Below are 25,640 nucleotides of genomic sequence, written 5' to 3'. Positions count from 1 at the left end.
GCAGTTGCATCCTATGCAGTACCGGAGCATGGTCTATTGTTGGTGCCAGGATGGAAGGCACAGTGGTTCTGAGGGCGCGACCCATCAGCAGCTGTGCTGGTGAGAGACCCGTGGCTAGCGGGGCCGAGCGATAGGCCAGCTGGGCGAGGTAGAAGTCCGACCATGCAGCAGCAGCCTTGCAGAGGAGCCGCTTGGCAATGTGAACGCCCTTCTCCACCTTTCCATTGGACTGGGGATGCAGAGGGCTGGACGTCACGTGTGTGAAGCCATACGGAGCAGCAAAGGACGACCATTCATGGCTGGCAAAACAGGGCCCATTGTCCGACATTACAGTCATCGGAATGCCGTGGCGAGCAAAGGTGTCTTTGCAGGCCCTGATGACAGCAGACAACGTCAAATCGTGCAGGCGTATGACTTCTGGGTAGTTTGAGAAGTAGTCAACTATGATGACATAGTCCATGCCGAGCGCGTGAAATAGGTCGACACCCACCTTCACCCAGGGGGACGTCACCAGCTCATGGGGCAGAAGCGTCTCAGGAGGTTGCGCCGGCTGAAACCTTTGGCAGGTTGTACAGTTGATCACCATGTTGGCAATATCGTCACTGATGCCCGGCCAGTATACCGCCCCTCGAGCCCTCCGTCTGCACTTCTCGACCCCCAAGTGGCCTTTGTGTAGTTGGTCGAGAACCAGCTGGTGCATGCTGTGCGGAATCACAATCCGGTCCAGCTTCAGAAGGACACCATCAATGATGGCTAGGTCGTCTCGTACATTGTAGAACTGCGGGCACTGCCCTTTGAGCCATCCTCCCGTCATGCGGCGCATCACTCGCTGCAGAAGGGGGTCGGCCGCAGTCTCTCGGCGGATACAGGCCAGACTGGAGTCGTCAGCCGGCAGATTTGCCGCTGTAAAAGCCACCTGTGCCTCGACCTGACATACGAACCCTTCCGCATCTGGCGGCGTGCTCACTGCTCTGGATAGGGCATCCGCCACGATGAGGTCCTTCCCTGGAGTGTAGACCAGTTGGAAGTCGTACCTCCTGAGTTTAAGGACGCGCTGGAGGCAAGGGGTCATCTCGTTCAGGTCCTTGTTTATTATGCTGTCCAGGGAGCGGTGGTCAGTTTCGACCGTGAACCATGGAAGACCATAGATGTAATCGTGGAACTTGTCTAAACCGGTTAGCAAGCCCAGGCATTCTTTTTCGATTTGCGCGTAGCGCTGCTCTGTGGAGGTCATGGCCCGCAATGCATAGGCCACTGGGGCCCATGATGCCGTGTCATCCCTCTGCAGGAGCACTGCTCCAATGCCGGATTGGCTGGCATCAGTTGAGATTTTGGTGGCACGAGCCATGTCAAAAAACGCCAACACTGGTGCCGTAGTGAGTTTGCGTTTGAGCTCCTCCCATTCGATTTCGGCGGCGTGAGAACAGCTGGCTGGTTAGTCAATTTCAGCAGGAGCTGAGAATTTTTCTTTTTTTTTTTATTTTAAATTAGTTTTTTAGGCGGGAACAGGAAGTCGACCCGCGGACGTCTGGGAAGACCCTCCCCAATAAATTCTGGTGGAGAGGAAACCCGAGACACTACACGTGTGGTGTCTCCCACCCGCCCTCCTCCTCTAACCTAATAATAAAACCCATTGGTCTGAGGTAAGTACCATATTTTATTATATTATTATTATTTTTTAGCCAGATCTTGGTAGAAAGTTGGAGGAATGGCAGGGAAGGGAGTGCAATGTTCCTCCTGCAGGATTTTTAAGGTGAGGGATGCAGTTAGTGTCCCTGCTGATTTTACCTGCAGGAAGTGCTGCCATCTCCAGCTCCTCCAAGACCGAGTTAGGGAACTGGAGCTGGAGTTGGAAGAACTTCGGATCATTCGGGAGGCAGAAGGGGTCATAGATAGCAGCTTCAGGGAATTAGTTACACCAAAGATTGGAGATAGGTGGGTAACTGTAAGAGGGACTGGGAAAAAACAGTCAGTGCAGGGATCCCCTGCGGTCGTACCCCTGAGAAACAAGTATACCGCTTTGGATACTTGTGGGGGGGACGACTTACCAGGGGTAAGCCATGGGGTACGGGCCTCTGGCACGGAGTCTGTCCCTGTTGCTCAGAAGGGAAGGGGGGAGAGGAGCAGAGCATTAGTAATTGGGGACTCTATAGTCAGGGGCACAGATAGGAGATTTTGTGGGAGCGTGAGAGACTCACGTTTGGTATGTTGCCTCCCAGGTGCAAGGGTACGTGATGTCTCGGATCGTGTTTTCCGGGTCCTTAGGGGGGAGGGGGAGCAGCCCCAAGTCATGGTCCACATTGGCACCAACGACATAGGTAGGAAAGGGGACAAGGATGTCAGGCAGGCTTTCAGGGAGCTAGGATGGAAGCTCAGAACTAGAACAAACAGAGTTGTTATCTCTGGGTTGTTGCCCGTGCCACGTGACAGTGAGATGAGGAATAAGGAGAGAGAGCATTTAAACACGTGGCTACAGGGATGGTGCAGGCGGGAGGGATTCAGATTTTTGGATAACTGGGGCTCTTTCTGGGGAAGGTGGGACCTCTACAGACAGGATGGTCTACATCTGAACCTGAGGGGCACAAATATCCTGGGGGGGAGATTTGTTAGTGCTCTTTGGGGGGGTTTAAACTAATGCAGCAGGGGCATGGGAACCTGGATTGTAGTTTTAGGGTAAGGGAGAATGAGAGTATAGAGGTCAGGAGCACAGATTTGACATCGCAGGAGGGGGCCAGTGTTCAGGTAGGTGGTTTGAAGTGTGTCTACTTCAATGCCAGGAGTATACGAAACAAGGTAGGGGAACTGGCAGCGTGGGTTGGTACCTGGGACTTCGATATTGTGGCCATTTCGGAGACATGGATAGAGCAGGGACAGGAATGGATGTTGCAGGTTCCGGGGTTTAGGTGTTTTAGTAAGCTCAGAGAAGGAGGCAAAAGAGGGGGAGGTGTGGCGCTGCTAGTCAAGAGCAGTATTACGGTGGCAGAGAGGATGCTAGATGGGGACTCTTCTGCCGAGGTAGTATGGGCTGAAGTTAGAAACAGGAAAGGAGAGGTCACCCTGTTGGGAGTTTTTTATAGGCCTCCTAATAGTTCTAGGGATGTAGAGGAAAGGATGGCGAAGATGATTCTGGATATGAGCGAAAGTAACAGGGTAGTTATTATGGGAGATTTTAACTTTCCAAATATTGACTGGAAAAGATATAGTTCGAGTACAATAGATGGGTCGTTTTTTGTACAGTGTGTGCAGGAGGGTTTCCTGAAACAATATGTTGACAGGCCAACAAGAGGCGAGGCCACGTTGGATTTGGTTTTGGGTAATGAACCAGGCCAGGTGTTGGATTTGGAGGTAGGAGAGCACTTTGGGGACAGTGACCACAATTCGGTGACGTTTACGTTAATGATGGAAAGGGATAAGTATACACCGCAGGGCAAGAGTTATAGCTGGGGGAAGGGCAATTATGATGCCATTAGACGTGACTTGGGGGGGATAAGGTGGAGAAGTAGGCTGCAAGTGTTGGGCACACTGGATAAGTGGGGCTTGTTCAAGGATCAGCTACTGCGTGTTCTTGATAAGTATGTACCGGTCAGACAGGGAGGAAGGCGTCGAGCGAGGAAACCGTGGTTTACCAAGGAAGTGGAATCTCTTGTTAAGAGGAAGAAGGAGGCCTATGTGAAGATGAAGTGTGAAGTTTCGGTTGGGGCGATGGATAGTTACAAGGTAGCGAGGAAGGATCTAAAGAGAGAGCTAAGACGAGCAAGGAGGGGACATGAGAAGTATTTGGCAGGAAGGATCAAGGAAAACCCAAAAGCTTTCTATAGGTATGTCAGGAATAAGCGAATGACTAGGGAAAGTGTAGGCCACACTTGGAGTATAGTGTTCAATTCTGGTCGCCACACTACCAGAAGGATGTGGAGGCTTTAGAGAGGGTGCAGAAGAGATTTACCAGAATGTTGCCTGGTATGGAGGGCATAAGCTATGAGGAGCGATTGAATAAACTCGGTTTGTTCTCACTGGAACGGAAGGAGGTTGAGGGGCGACCTGATAGAGGTATACAAAATTATGAGGGGCATAGACAGAGTGGATAGTCAGAGGCTTTTCCCCAGGGTAGAGGGGTCAATTACTAGGGGGCATAGGTTTAAGGTGAGAGGGGCAAAGTTTAGAGTAGATGTACGAGGCAAGTTTTTTACGCAGAGGGTAGTGGGTGCCTGGAACTCACTACCGGAGGAGGTAGTGGAGGCAGGGACGATAGGGACATTTAAGGGGCATCTTGACAAATATATGAATAGGATGGGAATAGAAGGATACGGACCCAGGAAGTGTAGAAGATTGTAGTTTAGTCGGGCAGTATGGTCGGCACGGGCTTGGAGGGCCGAAGGGCCTGTTCCTGTGCTGTACATTTCTTTGTTCTTTGTTCTTTGACCAGTCAAGGACAGGGATGGAAAATTGTGTGTGGAGTCTGAAGAGATAGGCGAGATACTAAATGAATATTTTTCGTCAGTATTCACTCAGGAAAAAGATAATGTTGTGGAGGAGAATGCTGAGCCCCAGGCTAATAGAATAGATGGCATTGAGGTACGTAGGGAAGAGGTGTTGGCAATTCTGGACAGGCTGAAAATAGATAAGTCCCCGGGACCTGATGGGATTTATCCTAGGATTCTATGGGAGGCCAGGGAAGAGATTGCTGGACCTTTGGCTTTGATTTTTATGTCATCATTGGCTACAGGAATAGTGCCAGAGGACTGGAGGACAGCAAATGTGGTCCCTTTGTTCAAAAAGGGGAGCAGAGACAACCCCGGCAACTATAGACCGGTGAGCCTCACGTCTGTAATGGGTAAAGTCTTGGAGGGGATTATAAGAGACAAGATTTATAATCATTTAGATCGGAATAATATGATCAGGGATAGTCTGCATGGCTTTGTGAAGGGTAGGTCATGCCTCACAAACCTTATTGAGTTCTTTGAGAAGGTGACTGAATAGGTAGACGAGGGTAGAGCAGTTGATGTGGTGTATATGGATTTCAGCAAAGCGTTTGATAAGGTTCCCCACGGTAGGCTATTGCAAAAAATACGGAGGCTGGGGATTGAGGGTGATTTAGAGATGTGGATCATAAATTGGCTAGCTGAAAGAAGACAGAGGGTGGTGGTTGATGGGAAATGTTCAGAATGGAGTACAGTCACAAGTGGAGTACCACAAGGATCTGTTCTGGGGCCGTTGCTGTTTGTCATTTTTATCAATGACCTAGAGGAAGGCGCAGAAGGGTGGGTGAGTAAATTTGCAGACGATACTAAAGTCGGTGGTGTTGTCGATAGTGTGGAAGGATGTAGCAGATTACAGAGGGATATAGATAAGCTGCAGAGCTGGGCCGAGAGGTGGCAAATGGAGTTTAATGTAGAGAAGTGTGAGGTGATTCACTTTGGAAGGAATAACAGGAATGCGGAATATTTGGCGAATGGTAAAGTTCTTGAAAGTGTGGATGAGCAGAGGGATCTAGGTGTCCATGTACATAGATCCCTGAAAGTTGCCACCCAGGTTGATAGGGTTGTGAAGAAGGCCTATGGAGTGTTGGCCTTTATTGGTAGAGGGATTGAGTTCCGGAGTCGGGAGGTCATGTTGCAGCTGTACAGAACTCTGGTACGGCCGCATTTGGAGTATTGCGTACAGTTCTGGTCACCGCATTATAGGAAGGACGTGGAGGCTTTGGAGCGGGTGCAGAGGAGATTTACCAGGATGTTGCCTGGTATGGAGGGAAAATCTTATGAGGAAAGGCTGATGGACTTGAGGTTGTTTTCGTTGGAGAGAAGAAGGTTAAGAGGAGACTTAATAGAGGCATACAAAATGATCAGGGGGTTGGATAGGGTGGACAGTGAGAGCCTTCTCCCGCGGATGGATATGGCTGGCACGAGGGGACATAACTTTAAACTGAGGGGTAATAGATATAGGACAGAGGTCAGAGGTAGGTTCTTTACGCAAAGAGTAGTGAGGCCGTGGAATGCCCTACCTGCTACAGTGGTGAACTCGCCAACATTGAGGGCATTTAAAAGTTTATTGGATAAACATATGGATGATAATGGCATAGTGTAGGTTGGATGGCTTTTGTTTCGGTGCAACATCGTGGGCCGAAGGGCCTGTACTGCGCTGTATTGTTCTATTCCAGCTGGTGTGTGTGTTGCCACTGGAACTCTGTGGATTTTCTGACGAGGTGGTGCAGAGTCGTTGTGTGGGAGGCAAGGTTGGGAACGAACTTCCCCAGGAAGTTGACCATGCCAAGGAAGCGTAGGACAGCCTTCTTGTCGGCCGGCTGCGGCATGGCTGTGATGGCGCTCACCTTGTCTGCATCCGGACGGACCCCTGACCGGGAGATATGGTCCTCCAGGAACTTCAACTCGGTCTGGCCAAAGGAGCACTTGGCTCGGTTGAGGCGCAGGCCGTTTTCCTGTATGCGGGCAAAAACGCATTGGAGACGATGTATGTGCTCCTGCGGTGTGGTGGACCAGATGATGACATTGTCCACGTATACGCGCACCCCTTCGATGCCTTCCATCATCTGCTCCATGATTCTATGGAAGACCTCAGATGCCGAAGTGATGCCAAATGGCATCCGGTTGTAGCAGAACCTGCCGAAAGGGGTGTTGAAGGTACATAGCTTTCGGCTGGATGGGTCCAGTTGGATCTGCCAAAACCCTTTAGAAGCATCCAGTTTCGTGAATATCTTCGCCTGGGCCATTTCACTGGTGATCTCCTCCCGTTTGGGTATGGGATAATGTTCCCTCATAATATTATTATTGAGGTCTTTGGGGTCAATACAGATGCGGAGCTCGCCAGAGGGCTGCTTGACACACACCATGGAGCTGACCCATGACGTGGGCTCCGTGACCCTGGATAGGACCCCTTGGTCCTGGAGATCCTGCAGCTGCTGCTTGAGGCGGTCTTTAAGTGGCGCAGGAACCCTGCGAGGTGCGTGAACGACTGGGATGGCGTCCGGTTTGAGGCGAATTCGGTAGGTGTATGGCAGTGTTCCCATGCCTTTGAATGCCTCCTGGTTGTGGGCGAGGAGTGATTGGAGCTGTGTGTAGAACTCTGCATCCGGGAAGTCAGACGTGCCGTCTGGAGAGAGAGAGAATGAATTCGTTGCACAAGGTGGAGAGCCTTACATGCCTGTGCACCCAGCAGGGAGTCCTTCGATGAGCCAACTATCTCGAACGAGAGTGTGGCCGTGTGTTTTTTGTGTGTCACCTGGAGCTGGCAGGATCCCATGGCCGGGATAACGTTCCCGTTGTAGTCGACCATCTTGCACCGGGACGGCTGGATTGGTGGTCTGACCTTCATGGCGTAGAAGGCTGACCATGCTATGAGGTTGGCGGAGGCGCCAGTGTCCAGGCGGAAAGTGATTGGCGATCGGTTGACCGTTAGGGTGGCACCCCATTCATCGCCCGGATTGATGGTGTTGACCCGGTTCGCATCAATGACCGCAACCCGGAAGGCGTCTTGGTCATCTGTGTCGTCAGTTTGGATGTCGTGATGTGGAGGCTGAATGGCCCGCACGTTCCTGCGAGGTTGTCGGAGATGTGGAAGATCAACAGGTTGAGCCGCTCGACAGTAGGCAGCGTAGTGGCCCATCTTGCCACAGCGTAGGCATTGTCGGGTTTTTGCAGGACATTGCCCTTTTAAATGTGCAGCTCCACAGTTGCCGCACGTCATGACGTCATGGCGTTCGTTACGCCACTGCGCATGCGCAGTTCGGTCTTGCGTCGGGCGCGCCTGCGCAGCACGTCCCTCAGTGTTGCCGTAGGTTTTGGCGCACACAAACGTGGGAGGCCTTAAAAAGCGCACAAAACGGCCGCCGTCGTCCGGGCCGCGGGCCGGGAGAAACTCGATTGCCTGGACGCGTTCGGCCTCGTGGGCAGCCTGGCTTGCCGATTTGATCGCGTGGGACCCCCTCCGTGCCGATTCGGTCGCCTGAAATTGGGCATAGCGGCTGGTCGCATTCTCATGCAGGACACAGGCTTCAACTGCAGATGCTAAGGTCAGGCCATTAATTTTTAGAAGCTGCTGGGGTAGGCCACTGGAGGCAACGCCAAAAACGATCTGGTCCCGGATCATGGACTCTGAGGTGATGTCGTAACCGCAGGACTGTGCGAGTATGCGGAGGTGCGTCAGGATGGACTGAAAGAGCTCATCCTTACCTTGCAGGCGCTGCTGAAAGACATACCTCTCAAAGCTTTCGTTGACCTCAACGGTGAAGTGCTTGTCGAGCTTGAGGAGGACCGTGTCATACTTAGCTTTGTTCTCGCCTTCCGCGAACACCAAGGAGTTGTATACATCGATGGCGTGCTGACCTGCGGTAGTGAGGAGCATGGCAATCTTTGTTTCGTCCGAGGCGCCCTGTTTTTCATTGGCTTGCATGAAGAGTTCGAAGCGCTGCTTGAAGAGCTTCCAATTTGTGCCCAGGTTCCCAGCGACTTGCAACGGCTGCGGTTTGTTGCGGGTGTCCATGGCTCAGGGTGGCAGATTTGCCGGTAGGTATCAATTCACTCCAGGTATCATGAAGTGTTGGGTGCTCTGAGGTACAGACGAACCAACACGGTTGCGATTGGTACAACGCAGTTTTATTCCATTTAACTATTTATACATCAGACTTGGTACTCAGCATGTTGTGACGGTGTGAGTGTCTTGCTATGAGGTCCTGGCCCTGTGCTGTCTCCAGATGGACTGGCCAGGAAGTGTAGTGTTTCTTGTCTTATACTGTGTCTGTTCTTGTCTGTGATTGGCTGTCGTGTTATGTGTGCTAATTGGTCCGTTGGTCTGTCTATCATTATGTATGTGTTATGATGTATGTTTGAATAGCATGACAGTGGATAGCCCATAACCGGTCATCCTGCGCGTTGGCGCAGGGGCCATGGGACAGGACACCTGGGGGCTCAATGAGCTTCCCAGGACAATACAAGATGTCGTAGTTATAGGTGGAGAGCTCGATCCGCCACTGCAAAATCTTGTCGTTCTTAATTTTGCCCCGCTGTGTGTTGTTGAACATGAAGGCAACCGACCGTTGGTCTGTGAGGAGAGTGAATCTCCTGCCAGCCAGGTAATGCCTCCAGTGTCGCACAGCTTCCACAATGGCTTGCGCCTCCTTTTCAACAGAGGAGTGACGAATTTCGGAGGCATGGAGGGTACGGGAAAAAAAGGCGACAGGTCTCCCTGCCTGGTTAAGAGTGGCTGCCAGGGCAAAGTCAGACGCATCGCTTTCCACCAGGAACGGGATGGATTCGTCCACGGCGTGCATCGTGGCCTTGGCAATTTCGGATCTGATGCGGTTGAAGGCCAGGCGGGCTTCAGCCGTCAGGGGAAAAGTGGTGGACTTAATGAGTGGGCGGGCTTTGTCCGTGTAGTTGGGGACCCACTGGGCATAGTAGGAGAAGAACCCCAAGTACCTTTTCAGGGCCTTGGGGCAGTGGGGGAGGGAGAGTTGCAGGAGGGGGTTCATGCGTTCGGGGTCAGGCCCGAGGATCCGTTTTCCACGACATAGCCGAGGATGGCTAGCCGGGTTGTGCGGAAAACGCATTTCTCCTTGTTATATGTCACATTAAGGGGTCGGGCGGTGCGGAGGAATTTTTGAAGGTTGGCGTTGTGGTCCTGCAGGTCATGGCATCAGATGGTAACATTATCCAAGTACGGGAACGTGGCCCGCAGCCCGTACTGGTCGACCATTCGGTCCATCGTTCATTGTAAGACCGAAACCCCGTTGGTGACGGCGAAGGGGTCCCTGAGGAAATGGAAGAGATGGCGATCTGCCTCAAAGGCAGTGTAGTGGCGGTCCTCCTGCCGGATAGGGAGCTGCTGGTACGCGGACTTCAAGTCCACCATAGAGAAGACTCGACACTGCGCAATCTTATTGACCATGTCAGATATGTGCGGGAGGGGAAACGCATCGAGCTGTGTGTACCGGTTGATCGTCTGACTGTAGTCGATGACTATCCGGTGTTTCTCCCCGGTCCTGACGACCACCACTTGTGCTCTCCAGGGGCTATTACTGGCCTCAATGATCCCTTCCCTCAGGAGTCGCTGGACCTCTGACCCGATGAAGGCCTTGTCATAAGCACTGTACCGTCTGCTCCGGGTGGTGACGGGCTTACAGTCTGGGGTGAGGTTCGGGAGGGAGGGGCGACCTTCAGGGTCGCGAGGCTACAGACGGTGAGAGGGGGCGGGGGTCCCCCGAACTTCAGGGTTCGACTACGGAGGTTGCACTGAAAGTCTAAACCCAGTAGGAGAGGGCGCAGGGATGGGGGAGGATGTAGAGTTTGAAATTGGCGTATTCGACACCCTGTATTGCCAGGTTGACGGTGCAGTACCCCCGGATCTGCATGGAGTGTGATCCGGAAGCTAGGGATATGACTTGTGAGACGGGGAGGACCCGGAGGGAACACGCCTCACCATGTCCGGGTGGACGAAGCTATCCATGCTCCCGGTGTCAAAGAGCCAGGACATCTCTTGCCCGTTGAGGCTGATCGCCAGCATCGAGCTTTGAAGATGACTAGACCGGGACTGGTCAAGTTGAATGGAGCTGAGTTGATGGCGATGAGTGTTGTGCTGGTCGAAAAATGGCGGCGTCAATGAAGTCGGACAAAATGGCGGCCCCCATGGATGGCACGCGGCGGGCGGAGTCGACGACGTCGGCCAAGGTGACTGCCCCCACGGGCCGCACGTGGCGAGTGACGCGTCAGCAGAGGGGCTCCGGGCAGGCACCATGCCACGCTGCGGGGTCTGCGAGTCTCAGACCGGGCTTGACAGGCTTTTGGTTTTTGATTTTGATTTTTAGGCTCAGCTAGGCATACCTTCACGTAGTGCCCCTTCTTGCCACATTCGTTACACGTGGAGTTGCGAGCCGGGCAACGCTGCCTGGGGTGTTGGCCCTGACCGCAGAAGTAACAGCATGGTCCTCCGGAGCTGGACAGCTGCCGTGCGGCGCAGGGATGAGGCACGCCTGGGTCGGGTAATGGCTGCGCCTCCTACACCCCCGAGGATGCCGCATGGTCGGATGGGAAGGCATTCAGGCTCTGGAAGGCCACTTCCATCGAGGAAGCCAGTCTCCTCGAGGTCGAGGGCCCCCTTTTCTAGAAACCGCAGCCGGATGTATCTGGACCTGCCACATAGGTGAACCGGACCATCAGCTCCGCGTGCTCGACCGCTGTGACAGTCCTGCAGTTACAACTGCGGACAAGTACTCTCAGTTCACACAGATATTCAGCCAGAGACTCACCCTGGCGCTGACGCCGCGTTGTCAGGAGGTGTCGAGCGAGTACCTCGTTCACCGGCCTCACGAACTGTCGTTTGAGCAACTCCACTGCCTCCGTGTATGACGCCACGTCTCTGATGAGTTGGGAAATCCTGTGGCTCACCCGAGCGTTGAAGAGACGCTGTTTAATTTCTGGGGAGACCTCGGCGGCAAAGGAGCTGAGGTGGGACTCAAAGCAATTGAGCCAATGCTCAAATATTGCCGTAGCTTCCGGCGCCTGAGTGTCAAGTTCGAGGCGTTCTGGTTTTAAAACGGCTTCCATCATAAAAAAATCTAGCTGATTAAATTGATACCAATCAATCCAGTCGAAACGGTAGTTAACAAGAACTGTGGTTTTAATCAGCTAGAATGTGCCCACCAGTAGCTCCTCCCGCACTGAGAGGCTGTCCCGAACCGATGGGTTATATACCTTCTCAGAGGGGCGGAGCCACAGGCGGAGCCAACAACAACATCATCACAACAACAGTAACACTGAGTAAATACAATAATATATACAAAGCCATACGTGGCTCACCACAGTCTCCTTCTGTCCTTGACGGGCAGGATTCAGTCAGTCAAGATGAATACTTTACCAAGATTTCGGTTCCTGTTCCATTGTTTGCCGGTTTCTCTTCCAAAGTCCTTTTTTGGAGGATTCGAGAAATTGATTTTGTCCTTGATGTGTCAGGCAAAGTGGTGAGGATTTGAAGGACAGTCCTTCAGAGGCTGTGTCAGAAGATCTGGACAGAAAGTCTGGCTGTGTTTCCAGCGAGAAATGTGTAGGTTTTCGGTCAGAAACTGACATCTTGCTGTTGATGGGAAAATTACATTCAATGACTTGTTAAGTTTGTTTGTACTATGTTTACTAAGGGATGGTGTCTAAGCTACATATATCAAGCAGAAAAATCATAGACATGTTTTTGGTCTAATATGAGAGGGTGCCATAATGAAAGCTGACTGTGTGTGTGGACTACACTGGAAGGTACAATGGGGTCACCTGACCTGGAGGATGAAGGTCAGATAGGAAGCGAATCAATATGGTGGATTAAATTATGTTGTTCTTGCAGTGAAATCTTTTAATGTTGTTCTTGCAGTTAAGACTTTAAATGTTGATCTTTCAGCCTGAGATGCAAGACCTGCTTGTAGTGTGGCCCCAGTAAGCTTGTCAACAAAACCAACTATCTTTTCTTCCCACTTGTGATTTGAATTTAAAGGGGATATTTCCCTCTATTCTCAAGATATCTTCGCTAACAGACCTGGAATGAGCCAATGAATCATTACTGCCTCGGTTTTCAATTCTGCAAACTATCCTGTCTAGCCAGATTATATAGTCACTGCCTCCCCAACCCGAGATCTCTCTTTTTAAACCTGTGCAAATTTTCATAGATTATCATAGAATTTACAGTGCAGAAGGAGGCCATTTGGCCCTTCTTGGAAAGAGCACCCGACCCAAGGTCAACACCTCCACCCTATCCCCATAACCCAGTAACCCCACCCAACACTAAGGGCAATTTATCATGGCCAATCCACCTAACCTGCACATCTTTGGACTGTGGGAGGAAACCGGAGCACCCGGAGGAAACCCACGCACACACGGGGAGAACGTGCAGACTCCGCACAGACAGTGACCCAAGCCGGAATCGAATCTGGGACCCTGGAGCTGAGAAGCAATTGTGCTATCCACAATGCTACCGTACTGCCTATTCCCAAATTAATTGTTGCTTTTACATACAACCCTTAAACACAATAAATACACTGCATCAGAATATTTTATGTTGAAGTTAAAAAAATGGTAAAAAATCCCTAAGCCTGGGTCGGGGAGAAGCAAAGAAAAGTCATGATTAAAATGGAGAGAACTGATTGCAGCTCAGGAAAGGACAAATATAAGGAATGGGCAGCAAAGTCACATGTGGTAGCCTCAATGGCTGCAGGAAGCTGGTGTCATAGTGATACCATTTGGGAACAATAGCAGGGTTTTAAACAGATGCAAAGCCCAATATGTGGGGCGTTCTATCAATCCCAGGTTAGAGCCACAGGAAGTTGGGAATCAAGGAGTTCATTTTTATTGATGCTCCTCCTGACCTCACAAAAATTGGCATTAAATATTAAGCTTTCCTTCCTCGGAGTGATTTGTGGTAGTCACGTGTGCTCTTGCTCATAGGTGACTGAAACTTGCATGAGGGCCTATTGATGAGAACTACAACTTTTTTGGACTAATGAGGCTCCTGTCTATTTACAGCAGACGTCCGTCCATTTCAAGAATCCTAATAAGGTGGTGGTGGCCCAGATTTGTTGGGAACGGGGGGAAGTTCTCTTCTCCCACTTAGTGCGGATGCTGAGATTTCTGAAACGAAACGAAACGAAAGAGAAAATGCTGGAAAATCTCAGCATCTGTAGGGAGAGAAGAGCAGTACTTCTTCAGGGTAGGCATTTCTGGAAGAGAGGTGGCAGTGAATTAAATACTGGATAAAAGCAGCAGGTCTGGCAACATCTGTCGGGAGAGAAAAGAGCTAACGTTTCGAGTCCGATGACTCTTTGTCAAGGCTAACAGACAGAGAAAGTGGGAAATTTTTAAATCCTGTCGGAGAGAAGAGCAGCGTTTAACTCACTGCTACTTCTCTTCCAGGAATGCCAACCCTGAAGAAGTACTGCTCTTCTCTCCGACAGGATTTAAATATTTCCCACTTTCTCTGTCTGTTAGCTTTGACAAAGAGTCATTGCACTCGAAAGGTGAGCTCTTTTCTCTCCCTACAGATGCTGCCAGATCTGCTGAGATTTTCCATCATTGTCTTTTTCTTCTCCCACTTACTTCTGTCCTATTCATGCCCACAAACTGGGTTTCCAGGGAACTTTAAGCATAACATCAGGTGGATTTGGGTAGATTAGCATGTAAAAAATGCTCAAAATCTAAAATCTGTCTGAACCTTCCTTCAACCAGCCTACTTAACTGAGGCTGGATAGGGGCCGTTCAAGCAATCCACTTGTAGGAGGTGGATTAGTCATTGGAATATTATAATGATACGCTGTGCCTCAGAATGAAACACCATTTTAAATTTAACCCTGCATGACTGAGATTTTGAGCATTTTCACATACTAATCTACCCAAACAACACTTTAAATTTAACCCTGAATGACTGAGTTTCCCAGTCCTCAGAAAGTCTGGTGGCTAAAGAGAGACAAGGACTGTTGGATCCAGGAGAGCAGCCCTCTACTTACCTGCTGGATGCAGTTTGCCATCTTCACCAACTACACCTGTGCTTCGACACTCCCCATAGCCCTTCTGATCTTCCCACTGACCCTTTTGGTTCCATCCCAAACTACCAGTCTGATCTCACCTCTTGCCTCCAATCTTCTGCCCACCCATTCTTTCTGATCCCTCTCTCCTTCCGGGTAATGTTGAGAGGATTGCCAACTCTCCAGGATTGGTCAAGAGTCTCCAGGATCAATTTTCAGGAGACTGCTGTGTGTAATCCTGGAGAAAGATCATAGGGACATTAAAAAGGGTAATAAAGTAAAAATTATTTGAATTTTTCTTTACAAAATATAAAAATATTGAAAATGGGAAAATAGAGCTGTTTGGCTGACAGTTAAACACCATCAAATTGGCTAAAGAGTCTTTTTGCTTTCCAAGTGGCATAAGTAAGGCAGTGTATCACAAGGGGATAGGGTGGAGGTGTGGGCCACATTTCTGAGTTCTTCCCTCTTCCTCTTTGCACGGATGCGAGTGCCAACTCGCTTTTTGATGAATTTGAGTGCATGCTTGTCTTTAGCGACCTTCAGCAATTCTATTGCACGTCTTTCATAGGGAACAAAACCACAGACTCAGGATCAGATCTCTGACAAACTTGGTGTGCTTGGTTAGACACTGCCTTGGGGCGGTCTCATTCTTGGTTACGGAGTGACCTTTGAGCAGGCCAACTGCCACGGACACCTGATCGCCATTTCCATTTCTTTGCTATGGCGCCGGGACCGGAAAGACCAAGGAGAAACGGCTCCATTTAATACATTTAATCACAGTTGGCAATCCTGCTAAGTACCAAAGGCCTAACCACCCAACATCCTCTCAATCTCTTTGCTTCTTTCTCGAGAAGAGGCCAGGACAATTCTCATCCACCACCACTCTCCTCCGCCTGGTTGAACTCGTTCTTTCTCTCAACAACTTCTCCTTTAGCTCATCTCACTTTCTCCAAATCAAAGGTGTAGCAATGGGTATCCACATGACTCCCAGCTATGCTTGCCTTTTTATGGGGTATGTGGAACATTCCTTGTTTCAGGCCTATCCGGGCCCCCTCCCACAACTCCTTTACCGATACATTGATGACTATTTTGGTGCCGCGTCATGCTCTCGTCCAGGTCTGGAAAAATTCATCAACTTCACTTCCAGTTTCCACCCCTCCATCACTTTCACCTGGTCCTTCCTTGATCTTTCTGTCTCCATTTCCAGCAATAGTCTATCCACTAATATCCACTACAAGCCCACTGACTCCCACAGCTATCTGGACTACAGCTCTTCACACCCTACATCGTGTAAGGGCTCCATCCCTTTCTCTCAGTTCCTTCGCCTCCGTCGCATTTGTTCCGATGATGCCACTTTCCGAAATGGTGCTTCGAAAATGTGTTCCTTCTTCCTCAACCATGATTTCCCACCTATAGTTGTTGACAGGGCCCTCAACAGTGTGCGGCCCATCTCCCGCGTCTCTCCCCTCGCCCCCTCCCCTCCCTCCCAGAACAAGGATAGAGTCCCCCTCATTCTCACATTTCATCCCACCAGCCTCCGTATGCAAAGCATAATCCTCCGCCATTTTCGTCAACTCCAGCGTGATGCCACCACCAAACACATCTTCCCTTCACTCCCTCTGTCAGCATTCCGCAGAGACCATTCCCTCTGAGATAATCTAGTCCACTCCTCCACCATACCCAGTACCTCTCCCATCACCCATGGCACCTTCCCATGCTATCGCAAAAGGTGTAACACCTGCCCCTTTATCTCTTCCATGCTTAACATCCCAGGTCCAAAAAACTCATCCCAGGTTAAGTAGCGTTTCACTTGCATCTCTTCCAATTTGGTCGACTGCATTCGCTGCTCCCAATGTGGTCTCCTCTATATCGGAGAGACCAAACGCAGACTGGGTGATCGCTTTGCTGAGCATCTTCGGTCTGTGCGCATTCAGGACCCCGACCTTCTCGTTGCTTGCCATTTTAACAAAAGACCCTGCTCCCATGCCCACATATCTGTTCTTGGCCTGCTGCAATGTTCCAGTGAAGTTCAACGCAAACTGGAGGACCAACATCTCATCTTCCGGTTAGGCACGCTACAGCCTTCCGGTCTCAACATTGAATTTAACAACTTCAAATGATCAGCTCTACCACACCTTGACCCATTTGTTTTCATCCCATTTCATTTTAACTGTCTTTTACCATTTCTTTCTTTCTTAATATCTATTTAACCCCCCCCCCCCAATCTTATCCACCTTTTCTTAACCTTTCTCCTCTTTGCTTCCCCCTTCCCCTCTCCCCCACATCTACAGTTCATCCTCTGATGTTAGTTTCCCTGCTGTTTGGCCTTTCACATCTTTTGTTCCCTCTGGGGACTGCCATTAGCACTCTTTCCCCTTGGTTTATGTGGCCATTAGCACCCGGTTTCCCTGGGTTTCCGTGGCTATGACTCATCTTTCATTCTCAGTCCACAGTATAAATATTTCCCACTTTCTCTGTCTGTTAGCTTTGACAAAGACGGGGCAGCACGGTGGCACAGTGGGTTAGCCCTGATGCCTCACGGCGCCGACGTCCCAGGTTCGATCCCGGCTCTGCGTCACTATTCGAGTGGAGTTGCACATTCTCACCGTGTTGGCGTGGGTTTCACCACCACAACCCAAAGATGTACAGACTAGGTGGATTGGCCTGGCTAAATTGCCCCTTAATTGGAAAAAAAAAATGAATTGGGTACTCTAAATTAATTTAAAAAAAGCTTTGACAAAGAGCGATCGGACTCGAAACGTTAGCTCTTTTCTCTCCCTACAGATGCTGCCAGACGTGCTGAGATTTTCCAGCATTTTCTCTTTCGTTTCAGATTCCAGCATCTGCAGTAATTTGCTTTTAGCCTCTCAATCTGAGTGGGTGTTGCTGGGAAATAGGGGCAAAAAAGTGGTGTCCTGAGATTCCTGACTGGAAAATTGCCCCTTCTCATCCCAGTCCAGTCCCACACCCCCACCATACCATTATCATCAAAATAAGCTTGGCACCATTGAATGGATTGGATTTTACTAGCACTCCAGAGATGGGCTCGGAGGTAGGAAGGCTGGTAAAGTCATAGGTAGGGTAGCCCAACATCTTCATGCTGCCAAAGAATATATATATTTTTTTAATAAACATTTTATTGAGGTATTTCTTTGGCATTGTAACAGCAACAAAATCAACAATATACATAACAAGGAAAATATTAACATAGTGCAAATACCACCTCCCTCTTCCCCTTCCCCCACCTTCTGCTGATGATTAATTCTCTGCGAAGAAGTCGACGAATGGTTGCCACCTCCGGGCGAACCCTAACAGAGACCCTCTCATGGTGAACTTAATTTTCTCCAGGCGAAGGAAGCTAGCCATGTCCGATAGCCAGGTCTCCGATTTCAGGGGCTTTGAGTCCCTCCATGCTAGTAATATCCGCCTCCGGGCTACCAGGGAAGCAAAGGCCAGAACATCTGCCTCTTTCTCCTCCTGGATTCCCGGATCCTGCGACACCCCGAAAATTGCCACCTCTGGACTCATTGCCACCCTCGTCTTTAATACCTTAGACATGGCGTCGGCAAACCCCTGCCAAAATCCCCTCAGTTTTGGACATGCCCAGAACATGTGGACATAGTTGGCTGGCCACCGCCCGCACACTTGTCTTCCACCCCGAAGAATCTGCTCATCCGGGCCACTGTCATGTGAGCCCGGTGAATGACCTTTATTTGGATGAGGCTGAGCCTGGTACATGTTGCGGTCGTGTTGACCCTACTCAATGCGTCCGCCCAAAGGCCCTCCTCTATCTCTCCCCCCAGCTCCTGCTCCCACTTTTGCTTCAGCTCCTCGGTCTGCGTCTCCTCCGACCCCATAAGCTCTCTATATATGTCCGAGACGCTCCCCTTTCCTATCCATCCTCTAGAAACCACCCTATCCTGATCCTTAGCGGCAGGAGTGGGAAGGTTGGTACCTGTCTCCGCAGAAAGTCCCGCACCTGCAGATATCAAAGTTCATTTCCCCCCGCCAATGCAAACTTCTCCTCCAGCGCCCTCATATTCGGAAAGCTCCCCTCTATAAACAAGTCCCCCATCCTCTCAATCCCCACTCTCCGCCAAATTCGGAACCTCCCGTCCATCCTCCCCGGGGCAAACCGGTGATTATCGCAGATTGCAGACCATATCGATGCCCCCCTACTCCCACATGTCTCCTCCACTGCCCCCAGACTCTCAGAGCCGCCACACCACTGGACTGGTGGAGTATCGCGGCGGCGGGAGCGGCAGAGGCGCTGTTACCACCACCCACAAACTTGTGCCTTTGCAAGAAGCCGCCTCCATGCGCACCCACACCGTCTCTCCCCCCACCAGCCACCTCCTCACCATGGCTATATTAGCCACCCAATAATAATTGCTGAAATTCGGCAGCACCAGCCCACCATCCCCCGACTCCACTCGAGCATTGTCCTCTTCACATGCGGGGACTTGCCCCCCCCCCACACAAAGCCCGCAATAACTTTATTGATCCGCTTAAAAAAGGACCGTGGGATGAAGATGGGGAGGCATTGGAAAACGAAAAGGAATCTTGGCAGGACCGTCATTTTTACCGATTGGACTCTGCCCGCCGGAGATAACGGGAGCGCATCCCATCTCCGGAAATCCTCCTTCATCTGATCCACCAACCGGGCCAAGTTCAATTTATGCAGTCAGTCCCAATCTCGCGCCACCTGAATACCCAGGTACCTGAAACTGTCCCCTACCACTCTGAACGGCAGTTCTCCCAGTTGCCTTTCCTGACCTCTCGCCTGGACCGCAAACATCTCGCTCTTCGCCATATTGAGCTTATATCCCGAAAACCGGCCGAATTCCCCCAAAATTCCCATAATTTCTTCCATCCCCTCCATTGGGTCTGAGACATACAAAAGTAGGTAATCCGCGCACAGCGAGACCCTGTGCTCCACCCCCCCCCCCCCCCCGGACCAGCCCCTTCCAGCCTTCAAAGCAATTGCCAGCGGCTCTATCGCCAGCGCAAACAGCAGTGGGAAGAGGGCACAAACCTGTCTCGTCCCCCGGTACGGTCTGAAATATTCCGAAGTCATCCTGTTTGTCCATACACTTGCAACCGGAGCCCGGTACAGCAACCTAACCCAGTTAATAAAGCCCCTCCCAAAACCAAACCGCTCCAGCACTTCCCATAAATACCCCCACTTAACCTGGTCAAAAGCTTTCTCCGCATCCATCGCAACCACTACCTCCACATCCCTACATTCCGGCGTTCCCTTAAAAGCCCTGCCTCTGGAGCCTCCGCATACCTCCTATCAACTCGTAAAATCTCCTTTACCAGTCAGTCCGTCTCTGACCTGTCCGTCCTGTCCCTGTGAGCCCGGATCGAGATCAGCTCTCCTCTCACCACTGCCTTCAGCGCTTCCCAGACCACCGCTGCTGAGACCTCCCCTGTATCATTTACCTGCAGGTAATTCAGCATGCACTTCCTCAGCCTCTCGCACATCGCTTCGTCCGCAAATAGCCCTACATCCAGCCTCCATTACGGGTGCTGCTTGCTATCCATACTAACCTGCAGGTCCACCCAGTGCGGAGCAAGGTCCGAGATCGTGATTGCCGAGTACCCTGTGTCCACCACCCCAGCCAGTAGGGCCCTACCCAAAACAAAGAAATCGATCCTGGAGTACATCTTATGTACGTGGGAGTAAAAAGAAAATTCCTTCGCTCTCGGCTGCCTAAATCGGATCCACCCCCCCCATCTACTCTATAAACCCTTTCAGCTCCTTTGCCATTGCTGGCACCCTGCCCGTTCTCGAACATGACCGGTCCAGGCCGGGATCGATAACTGTATTAAAATCCCCCCCCATGATCCAGCTTGTGCGAGTCTAGGTCCGGAACCTTCCCTCGCACCCTCTTTATAAAATCCCCATCATCCCAATTTGGCGCATATACATTGACCAGCACTACCTTCATCGCCTGCAGTTTGCCACTAACCATGATCTATCGATCTCCCACATCTGAAACTATTCTTCCCACCTCAAATGTCACCCGCTTGTTAACCAGGATCTCAACCCCTCTATTCTTTGTGTCCAGCCCCAAGTGGAAGGCCTGACTGACCCAGCCCTTCCTCAACCCTACCTGGTCCACTACTCTAAGGTGTGTCTCCTGCAACATTACCAGGTACGCCTTCAGTCCCCTCAGGTGCGCAAACATCCGTGCCCTCTTTACTGGCCCATTTAGCCCTCGAACATTCCAGGTGATCAGCCTAGTTGGGGGGCAAAGTGCCCCCCCCCCCCCGCCAATCAGCCATCCTCTTGCTTGAGCCCACCTCCAGCCCCTGCGCCACACCTCCTCAGGCCCACCCCATGGCGGCCCCCACCCCCGACCTCCTCAGTGTCCCTCCATCGAAGTCCCTCCCTCATCAGCAGAATCCATCCCCCCCCCCCCCCCCCCCCGCAACACTACTCTAAAACCTAACCCATCTAATAAACTAAACGTATGTGCTTCCGTGAGCTAGCTCACCAAGCGAGCTTGGTGGCCCCCGCCCCCGCCGCCAAGAAGCTTCCCACCTATTGTTCCCTTGCTCTCCTCCCGCCGCTCATACAAACAAACTCCCTCATCTAACAACCCCCAAACAAATACCCAACAGCAAGAAAACACAAAAACAAAAGCACCCCCCACCAAAACTCAAACAGGCACGTATCCATCCCACAAAAGTGCACATCAATAAAAACAAAAGGGACATTGCCAACATCCACCGTGAAAAAGAGCCTAAAAATGAAAAATCGACTTCCCCCCCCTCTCTATTTCTTAAACGGAACCCCAAAAACAGACATGAAACAATAAGAGAAGGCATAGTCAATTTAAAAACAGGAAAACAAAACCCAAAACACCAAGGGGAAAACCCCCAGAAAAATGGGACCCAATATAGGCCAACAAGTTGTCTCAAAGTTTGAGAGTTCTCAGACCCCCACCAGTCCTTTTCTTTTAGCGAAATCCAGCGCCTCATCGGGCAACTCAAAACAGTGCTGCTGGTCCTCATGCGTGACCCAAAGCAGCACCGGATACAGCAGACTGAACTTCACCTGTTTCTTGAAGAAAATAGACTTGACTTGATTGAAGCCTGCCCTCTTCCTCGCCACCTCCACACTCAGGTCCTGGTACACCCGCAGGATGCTGTTGTCCCACTTGCAACTCCGCGTGTGCTTGGCCCACCGAAGAATGCATTCCTTGTCCAGGAACCCGTGAAATCTCACCACCATCGCCCTCGGACGATTCCCCGCTCGCAGCTTCCTTGCAAGCGCCCGGTACGCCCTGTCCACCTCCAGCTGTCGGGGGAATTGCCCCTCCCCCAGCAGCTTTTCTTACGCACCAGCTACGTTTAAGGGCAGGACGGTAGCATGGTGGTTAGCACAATTGCTTCACAGCTCCAGGGTCCCAGGTTCAATTCCCCGCTGGGTCACTGTCTGTGCGGAGTCTGCACGTTCTCCCCGTGTCTGCGTGGGTTTCCTCCGGGTGCTCCAGTTTCCTCCCACAGTCCAAAGATGTGCAGGTTAGGTGGATTGGCCATGCTAAATTGCCCTCAGTGTCCAAAATTGCCCTTAGTGCTGGGTGGGGTTACTGGGTTATGGGGATAGGGTGGAGGTGTGGACTTGGGTAGGGTGCTCTTTCCAAGAGCCGGTGCAGACTCGATGGGCCGAATGGCCTCCTTCTGTACTGTAAATTCTATGTAATTCTATGCATGCCCCAGTGTCTGCTCTCTCAGCCCCCTCCGGGAGCCTGACAATTCTTAAGTTCTGCCGACGGGACCGGTTCTCAAGGTCCTCCACCTTCTCTAGGAGCCTTTTCTGCTGTTCCTGAAGCATCCCACCTCCAGCTCCACCGCTGTTTGGTGTTCCTCCTGCTCCGCCAGCGCCTTCTCGACCTTCTGAATCGCCCGATCCTGGGCGTCCAGTCTATGCTCTAGCCGATCGACCGATTCTTTAATTGGTTCCAAAAATTCCTGCTTCTGCCTGGCAAAACCATCCTGGTCCATTGGTCGCTGCGCTGCCACCCCAGAGGTCCGGTCCTCGGCCATATTGTCTCCTGCTGCAGCTTCTTCGTGGCTAACTTCTTATTTCTGCCCTTTTGTGCACTTCTGGTCCTTTGCTCCAGACACTAATACATGGAAACGGTGCCCAATTGCCTCGGCGTTCGAGTCCACCGTTCAAAACCAAAGAAAAGTCCGGGGGAAAGATCCAAAAATCCGACCAGATCGGGAGCCACCAAACGTGCGACTTACTCATCCATAGCTGCCACCGGAAATCCCTGCTAAAGAATATTATTAACGGCAGGAGTCACAGCAGTGCCAATCTACCAGGCAGCCAATTGCTTCATCAAGCATCAAACTAAGGGTCACTTCCTTCTCCCTCTGGCATTTTACTGACATTGCAAAATGCCACAGTGTGGCCAGTCCAGCAAATTAATTCTTGCGGCCTCTCAGCAGGTTGCTGAGGGTAAGGGGATATGAAAATGCTCATTTATGGCCGCTTCAAGGCCTAAGGAGGGCTCTCTGAGGGGGTAATGGCCTCTGGTCCCTACAAACTGCTTATCTGTTTGGAAGCACTTGACACGTACCACCTCAATCAGTGCAGTGCTGTTAACCCACCAATTAAGCTGGCAACTTTAAGAGGCAGGCCTCCATCCTCAATTGGGCAGCGGTCCTTGTAAGGTTCTGCCCATGGCCCTGCCATCCACAGGCACAGGCTTGGAACCTGCTTTCGGTTCCAGTGGACGGACTACCTACCTGGTGAGAAAATTCCAGCCATTGTTTCTAAACCGGAAGACCCCAGGTTCAATCTTCACTAACTGCAGATCTCAGTAAGGGCATTACAATCTGCTGGAAAAGGAGGGTAGGATCCTGGGGCGTCATTCTCCGACCCCCCGCCGGGTCGGAGAATGGCCGTTGGCCGCCGTGAATCCCGCCCCAGCCCACGGCGAAGTCTCTGGTACCGGAGATTGGGCGGGGGCGGGAATCGGGCCGCGCCGGTTGGCGGGACCCCCCGCTCAATTCTCCGGCCCGGACGGGCCGAAGTCCCGCCCAAAAATTGCCTGTCCCGCCGGCGTAAATCAAAGCTGGTATTTACCGGCGTGACCAGGCGGCGTGGGCGGGCTCCGGGGTCCTGGGGGGGGCGCGGGGCGATCTGACCCCGGGGGGTGCTCCCACGGTGGCCTGGCCCGCGATCGGGGCCCACTGATCCGCGGGCGGGCCTGTGCCGTGGGGCACTCTTTCCCTTCCGCCTCCGCCACGGCCTCCACCATGGCGGAGGCGGAAGAGACTCTCCCCACTGCGCATGCGCGGGAAACTGTCGGCGGCCGCTGACGCTCCCGCGCATGCGCCGCATTTCCGCGCCAGCTGGCGGGGCACCAAACGCCATTTCCGCCAGCTGGCGGGGCAACAAACGCCATTTCCGCCAGCTGGCGGGACGGAAATCCCTCCGGCGCCGGCCTAGCCCCTCAATGTTGGGGCTCGGCCCCCAAAGATGCGGAGCATTCTGCACCTTTGGGCCGGCGCGATGCCCGTCTGATTGGCGCCGTTTTTGGCGCCAGTCGGCGGACATCGCGCCGTTGGGGGAGAATTTCGCCCCTGTTTCTTAAGGCACTTAACAGCCCGATGGTCGTAAAACTTGCTCAGGGCTTCCCGGCCAAACGTAGGAGGGCTTACTCCCAACTCTTAAGACAGGAGCAGGGCCATTGGCTCCTTGTAAAATCCATGAAATTGTAACATTTCAATGCAACACTGAGGTACCATGTGCAGTCAATATAACAAACTACTCCTTCTGATTTCCCCCTCTCCCTGCTCCCCTTTCCTCCATCACAAATGGGAGACATTTCAAATTCTTCAGATGGAGATCAGTGTGAAGAGCAGGGCTCAAATCTGTGTCTGTCCACGTGTTCTTTGTCACCTCCCCCACACCTCAAAAATGAGCTTACTGTTCTATGAGATTTAGCCAGTGGTTGCTGTTTTGAGGCATAGCTGCTCTGATGTGGTGTCAACTGGACCACGTGAGGCAATGAGAAGGATGGAATGGCTTGTCATTTTTTCAGGTGTTGGATTCAGTTATGTTCTCACTATAATTTATTTTATTTTGTTACATGTTTAAAAACAGGAACAAAAAAATTATTTTCCTTTTAATCCCCTCAAAGATATTGCACAATAATTCATAAAGAGGCCTGTCAGCCTATTGTGAGTTCATCAGCTCTTTGGAAAAAACAAAGCTGTTCAACTATTAACTATTTAATCCATGAAAAGATGTGTCTTGGAACAGAGATAAATGTGAACTTTCTTCATTTTCCTACAGACTAATGTGGCCCAGGAACAAGTGCTTTGACTATCTGTATAGTGAAGGGCAGGAGCTTTTGGCAGCATTCCCTGTACAAGCCTCAATCAGCTTCTACGTGGAATCAGACAGTGAGGGAGAAGATGAGGAATTTGATGAGGAAGATGAATTTGAAGAAGAATCGGCTATGGGGGAGACTGTGTTGGAGAAAATAACAGAGCAGAAAAGTCAGCAGTTGTAACATGACGGACTAAGACAAACTAACATTCCGTTAAATCTCAGTGGCACTCAGCTGTTCAATTGTACAATTTAATTTATAAGCATCGCAAGATACCAACGTGGATATTTTTATAATGTATGTACATACTGTTAGAGATATATTATTAAAATGATTTCTTCGTATTAAAAATGTACTTATGTCTAAGTAGGTCATATTGAAGATGAAATCTAGAAGAGTAATCAACAATCCCAACCCATGATACCAAGCTTGGGTCAGGGAGCAAGAGAGAAAACTGTCCCAGGGTCACAGTCAGGGAGAGAAAGGCCTAGGTCACAAAAAAAAGAGTGAACTGATTCTAGTTAGTGACTTCTTAGTGAAGTCATTCAGGGACATTTACATAGAGAATGAGCAGTCTCTTAGCTTTAGGTACTGGAGGCACATGTGATACAATCAATGGGTGGGATTTTGAGCTCCCATAGGGGTCTGGAATAGAGGTGGGTAGGATGTGGAGATGGGGTGCGGGTGGGGTGGAGGTGGTGGCGAAAAGGTTACGCACCTGCACGGGGAGGGTAGTCTTCACTTCAGTGTTCAATTGCTTTGTGTTTCATTAAGTG

General features: G+C 51.1%; 1 protein-coding gene across 1 annotated transcript in view; it reads left to right on the top strand.

Moving 5' to 3' along the window:
• Positions 1-25,175, top strand: part of LOC140422760 (protein ripply2.1-like) — a 54,718-nt gene extending 29,543 nt beyond the window's left edge. The window contains exon 4 of the mRNA XM_072507696.1: positions 24,828-25,175. Within this exon, the coding sequence (XP_072363797.1) occupies positions 24,828-25,047 (220 nt within the window). The 3' untranslated portion in view covers positions 25,048-25,175. The remainder of the gene's footprint in view (positions 1-24,827) is intronic.
• Positions 25,176-25,640: the final 465 nt, after the last annotated feature.

This window comes from Scyliorhinus torazame, chromosome 5 (genome assembly GCF_047496885.1).
Source record: "Scyliorhinus torazame isolate Kashiwa2021f chromosome 5, sScyTor2.1, whole genome shotgun sequence".
NCBI classification, from domain to species: Eukaryota; Metazoa; Chordata; class Chondrichthyes; order Carcharhiniformes; family Scyliorhinidae; genus Scyliorhinus; species Scyliorhinus torazame.
The sequence above is the reverse complement of the archived record's forward strand: the minus strand, read 5'-3'. Positions and strand labels throughout refer to the sequence as shown.